The 6,181-nt window shown below is 28.1% G+C and overlaps 1 protein-coding gene across 1 annotated transcript; it reads left to right on the top strand.

The window, feature by feature from the left end:
- The first annotated feature begins 4,506 nt into the window (after window positions 1-4,506).
- Window positions 4,507-5,224, top strand: LOC141532655 (uncharacterized). Its single transcript, XM_074251108.1, has 2 exons — window positions 4,507-4,714; window positions 4,950-5,224. Exons 1-2 carry the CDS (start codon window positions 4,687-4,689, stop codon window positions 5,222-5,224), a joined length of 303 nt encoding a protein of 100 aa, XP_074107209.1. The 5' UTR covers window positions 4,507-4,686.
- The last annotated feature ends 957 nt before the right edge of the window (window positions 5,225-6,181 follow it).

Genomic DNA, 6,181 nt, shown 5'->3' with positions numbered 1-6,181 from the left:
ATTGAACTTTTCGAGCAATAACGACAAAAGATATTGTACATTCGACTGATTAGTGATTGTTTCAACAATCTCGATTTTATGACATTCCGTTTGTAATTTGTGACTATAACTTACGATAACAAGTGTAACTTAACGTTTTCAGCTTTACCCGAGACTTTAAATTTACACTTGTTTTCATAAATTCCCGCATCAAACTAAGTTCATATCGAAACAATGATTTTTCAATTTTTCTCCATTTTTGTAACAAGTCGGTATCTAAATTTTGTTAGCTTTTTAAATATATGCACCAATAATTACATATGGGTCATTCCATGTCAAATCAACAAATAGTTAGAATCTACCCCTTTCGATTTAGACAAATTTTGGTCAGAAGTTTTCTTTTATCATATAACGAAGTTTTGTCAAAGGAAGAAAAATAAAAAATTTTATTTAAAAGATATTTAAATTCTAAATTTTGCAATTTTTCCAGTTTTTAAATTTTGTTTTAGTAATATTTCGATCGCTATTATCGAGACAGGAATGATCTTTTGTTTGTTTGAAAGGGGACACTTAAGGCTTTTTGAAGGAATTTTTAAAAATCGTTGAGAATCAAGTTCGCAGTTAAAATTTTCGCTCAATTTTTTTTTGTTAAATACTTTGTGCTGATCTTAAAAGATCCTGGAATTTTTAGAAGAGTGTTTTTTTTTTTTTTTTTTTTTTTATAAAAATGAATTTTTGAACTTCCGAAAAAATTTTTTTTTTATTTGTTACAACTTTTTTTTAGGGTAAAGTTATGCAGATACATAGGATTTTAATTTTGATCATTGAAAAATTGAATGCAAATTTGAATAATTTCAACTTTTCTTTTATTTTTCGTACATTATCTTAAAGTCATCCTTAACGCATGAAATCATCCATTATTTGTCCTGTTTTTACTTTATTTCAAGTTGTTGATACCACTTATCGCCTATCTATATGAAAATAATTTGAAATGTGAGATTGAGAAACATTGATGTACAGAAATTTGTATGTAAACGAGTATTTGAAAGAGCGAAAAAAATTGATATTCATATCTCTTTATTTCTGGTTTTTACTGAAAATTAATATTGGTTTGAGTTATTTGTTGTTAAAAACTGTAATTGAAGTGAAGAAACGGACAAGATTTGTCCTGCATTAAAAAAATAAGAAATTATATCATGTGTTAAGCCTGACTTTAAGATTATGTCCAAAAATTTAAAAATTAATTTATTATTTGTTGGAGTTGTAATAACATAGTGATATTCACACGTACACTACACATACACACGTCGTCACGTCAATCTACTGCGCATGCAGTTGCTCCAAATTATTGTATACTCAAGTCATTATTGAATAGCACGTTGTCGAGTGAAGTCATAGCATTCTTTTCAATCGTTGTAATTAAACACAAATGAACTTACACGTCGTTTGTATTAAGTTGCTCTCTATCATTATTTATATTTACTCGATCCCTGCCTAACTCCTACATTGTTTAATATTTCCATTTCATGCATTTGATTTTTTAATGATAAAAATCACAATACTATATATCTGCATAACTTTAATTTAATTAAAAGTTGCAAAAATAAAAATTTTTTTTGTGAATTAAAAAATTAATATTTTTGAAAAAAAACACACCCTTTTAAAAATTTCAGGATCTTTTAAGTCCAAACCAAAGTATTTAATAAAAAAAATTGAACCAAAATTTTAACTGCGAACTTCATTTTTAATGATTTTCAAAAATTCAAAATTTGACAAATTTAACACTTTTCAAAATTGCTTTCCAAAATATTTTTTTTTTTTTCAGTAGTGTTAAGTGTCCCCTTTCAAACGAACAAAAGGCCATTCCTGTATTTATAATAATGTTCACCAAAATTTGTTCAAATCGAAAGAGGTCGATTCCAACTATTTGTAAAATCGATATGGAATGACCCATATGCATGATATATACATGTCATTTTTAGGCAACTTCTTTTTTTTCTCAATTTATTCCTCTTACATGAATAATTTAATTTTATTGTATATTTTGGAGCAATTTAATTTTGAAATAAAGTATTGTCTTGTTTCAATACAGTAATCTAGATCAAATTATTATCAATTAATCCTTATAATGACCAAAAATTTTAGTATTTTATACTTCTAAAAATGGTAAAATTAACGTCTGCTTGTCAGCATTTGGAAATTTTTTTCTGTGCATAGTTACAAGTTGCAATAAGTACTGTTTCTGTTCTTCATCAAACTGAAAAAAAATTTTGTTACCAGAGCTTTCTAGTAGTCAGTTACATGTAAACACTTCCTGTAGCTAAACATAGTGTTATTGGTACAATACGACACTGTTCATGTAACTGACTGTTATTCAGCTGTCGTAGCGGTACGGTAGTCAGCTCTGATAACGGAATAGAATTGTACTCAGAGCTAAATCCAAGTTTTTCGGTATCTGCTCACAACGCCACCTAACTAAGTATAGGGAAGTATTTTAAATTAATTATTTTTTTTAATTAATTAATTAATATTATTATTATTATTTTTAAATCAATATTATTTATTTATAAATATTTACTTTTTTTAACTGATTATTTAAATAATAATTTATTAACTGTATCTCAATGATACAAATGACATTTGAAGGTTATGTAGTATGTCAACGCACCTGAGTACAGCACAACTTACAGCTCTTACAGCGATTCCATTCAGCTCTTACAGCGATTCTATTCAGCTGTGAGAGCTGAATAACATACAACTACCGGAGCTGTTTAATAGACCGCTGCAATAACCGACTAACAAACCGTAGAGTGTGTACAGTTACTGGAGCAGTAAAATACAGCTCCCACAGCAAAATTTTTTTTTCAGTGGAGCAGTTAAGCTTTTACTGTAGATTTCCATCAGTTTAACCGTCCTTTCTCCAGCATTATTAATAATGTGTAAATTTTAAAATTATAAAATTCAAGCAAGTATTGTATCTTCCGTCAGATATTCACTGATCAGAATGTAAATTCAAAAAATCAATTGGGAGTTCCAACTTTTCAAAAATAATCAACGACTCTTCTCACGCAAAATCATACAACTTTTTGTTTTAGAAAGAATTAATGTTAACATTGCTTACATTAATTCGTTTACAGTTTTTAAATTGACTTTTTTTCTGAATTGATTCAACTAAATTTAATTTGATTTCTACACTAATATTAAATTATTCGTGTAAGAGTACTGTTTTGTCGAAAGCTCGTCAAAGCGCCGAGATTTCATGCTTCAGGTTTTCAAAATTTAATTTGATTAATATTTTAGATGGATATTAGGGTGGGTCAAAAAAATCAACTATTTTTTTTTTACAATTAATACGGAAAAATGGGTTACTAGGCACCTTAAAAAAATTCTCACCAAATATGAACTCTTAATTTTAATAGGAAGATCCTCCGCGTCGCAGTTTTTCATTTTTTTCTCAGTCCAATAGAAAAAAATTCATTCCTCATCATTAATTGGTCGTACAGAAAAAATTTTTTTAAGAATTTTGTAGGAAATTTAATGCTCTACAAAAAAGGTATCTTATGTTTTTTCCGTAAACCTCACCATTTCACTAATATTGAAGATTTAAGATTGATTATTTTAAGTCAAATGTCACTTTTTTTTATGAATTTTATAACTCGACAAGAAATGGCTATTATTGAATGGGCAATAGAAATTTTTGTAGCAAATTAACTGCTCTATAAAAATGGTATCTTATGTTTTGGCGATTAAATTAATCGTTCAAAAGATATTCATCATCAAACTTTCATGTATATCGATTTTAAGAGTTTTTGATTAAATAATCGAAAAATTTCAATTTAATCTATCAGTTTTGAGAAAATTTCATTTTTGTCTTTAATGTAAGTATTATTTGAATTTTGTTTTCAAAATTTTTATTCAATAATTCCAAACTTTTTATTTTTCATCATTAGAAATCACGATCATGTTGTTTTTTTATAACGTCTTCAAAACGTCTTAAAAAATTTTTCCACTACAGCTGTATATTGTCCTTGGGAAAATTTCTTCTGTAGAGAATTTTTGTTTTGTATTCTATTTACTCTGTTTCCCTTGTGAACTAGCGCCACCTACATTTTTCTTTATAGTTATATTGTTTTTATTTGTTTACATTTTCTACAGCATTTCTAGTGTTTCCACAAGTTATGATCTTGTATATGTGATAAAACGATTAAATATTTACAAATTTTGCGGTCACTACATAAATTTATATATTTATCGAAAATATGGATAAGGAAATTCATTTGATCGGAAAACCCATGCAAAAATTTCAGAACGTAAGTTGCCAACAGTGAAAGAGGTTATGAGTGTTTTTTTATCAGCTCAAAGTGTTAAAATGTTCTATCAAACAAAGTGCTAAAAATGCAACTGATCAAGTTATTGAACTAAGGAAAAACAACCAGATTCCGACTAGTGGATCAACTAATGTAATACAAAAATTCTTCGCTATCATAACCGATGGTTGAAATTGCAAAAATCTTTTGTGCGAAAAAATCATCAGCCCAAAACAAAAATGTAATAATATTTCAGAATGAAATCAAAGCATTATTTGATATTGTAGATCATAAATCAATAAAACTGCTTGATAATGATATTCGTGAACTATATTCAAATCAAAAAAGTGATACCCGGAAAGAAATTCTTTCAAATAACCCAAATAAATTAAACAGTACTATGAATACGATGGAAGTAGATGAAAGTCGTGAGTATTTACAACATTTAATTATTATAAATTTTAATCAGAATTGAAAATAAATTAAATTGATTATAAATTATGAATAATAAAGTATATTATTGTTTTTCTAATTAATTATATCATAAATGTCAATATGTTCGTAGATGATAAATAAAAAACTCTTTGTGTTCCTTATTTGATGTCAAAATGAATGAGTTCCATATTTTTGCTTCCATTAATTAAATAACAACGCTTATTTTAGATTTGAATCAACCCTCAACCAGCCATGAGATTGTTCGAAGTGAGGAATCAGAGTCATCTTCAACCCTTACATTAAGTCAAGCTACAAATTTCGGTTCAGATTTAGAGTATGTGCCTCAAATACCGACAACACGAGCAAAAATAAATATTCTAACTCCAGAGCTTATCTCAGCACTCGACAGAGCTAATGTTAGTAGTAGAAATGCGATGTTCATTATTGCTCCAGTTCTATCAAGTGTTGGTGTTAATGTAGAAGATACAACTCTTAGTTATTGAACAATTCAACGAATTGGCATGCTCTTACGAAAAGACATTGCTATAGGACTAAAAGATAACTTCAAAGCTCATGATAAATATGTCGTGCATTGGGATGGGAAAATACTGAATGACATTTCTGAATCGAAATTTGTGGATCGATTACCGATTATTTTGACTGCTTTTGGTACTGAGCAGTTACTTGGAGTTCCAAAATGAATAGTGGATCGGCAGAAAATCAAAGAGCAACCATCTTGTCAACCTTAAATCAATGGGGTATTATTAGTTACATCAAGGCGATGTGTTTTGACACGACTGCGGTTAATACGGGTAACTAATCAATGATAAAATATTTAAAAGAAAATTTTATTTTCATCGTTCTAGTTGAATTGTTTTCATACATTAATTAAATTTTCGACACGTGCCCATTAGTTATAATTCTTTATTTATTTATAGATTTTAAATATGCGTTACAATTTTTATTAAATACAGAACTTAAAGTGTAATTATCTATTTTTACTATACAGGAATCCATCATGGTACATGTAAAGAAATTGAAAAGGCCTTAGGAAAAGAATTAATTTGGTTACCATGTCGCCATTATATTTATGAGATCATTTTAAGGAGTGCATTCGAAGTCTATTGGCCAGTATCATCCGGACCAAATGTTCCAATATTTGGCAGATTCAAAAATTTTGGGACACATTCGATAAAACGAAGTATAAATCTGGTGTTGAAGATAGTATTGTTGCTAATATTATTACGAATGAAAAAAATTATCTATCTTCATTTATTAAGCGATACTTACAGGTATTATTTAAATACAATTTTAAGTGTAGAGGATAATTTTTGATTTTTTACGAATAATTGATTACTTTTGGTAGTTATCGCAACCCCGAGATGACTATAAAGAAATATTGGAATTGTCATTAATTTTTCTGGGAGAAATGCCACGAAAGCAAGTTTTCTTCAAGCGTC

This window comes from Cotesia typhae, unplaced genomic scaffold, assembly GCF_013202065.1.
Source record: "Cotesia typhae breed Kobodo isofemale line unplaced genomic scaffold, CoteBio_Ctyphae contig_65, whole genome shotgun sequence".
In the NCBI taxonomy this organism is placed as follows: Eukaryota; Metazoa; Arthropoda; class Insecta; order Hymenoptera; family Braconidae; genus Cotesia; species Cotesia typhae.
Note: the sequence above shows the minus strand (reverse complement) of the source record. Positions and strands in the feature narration are given on the sequence as shown.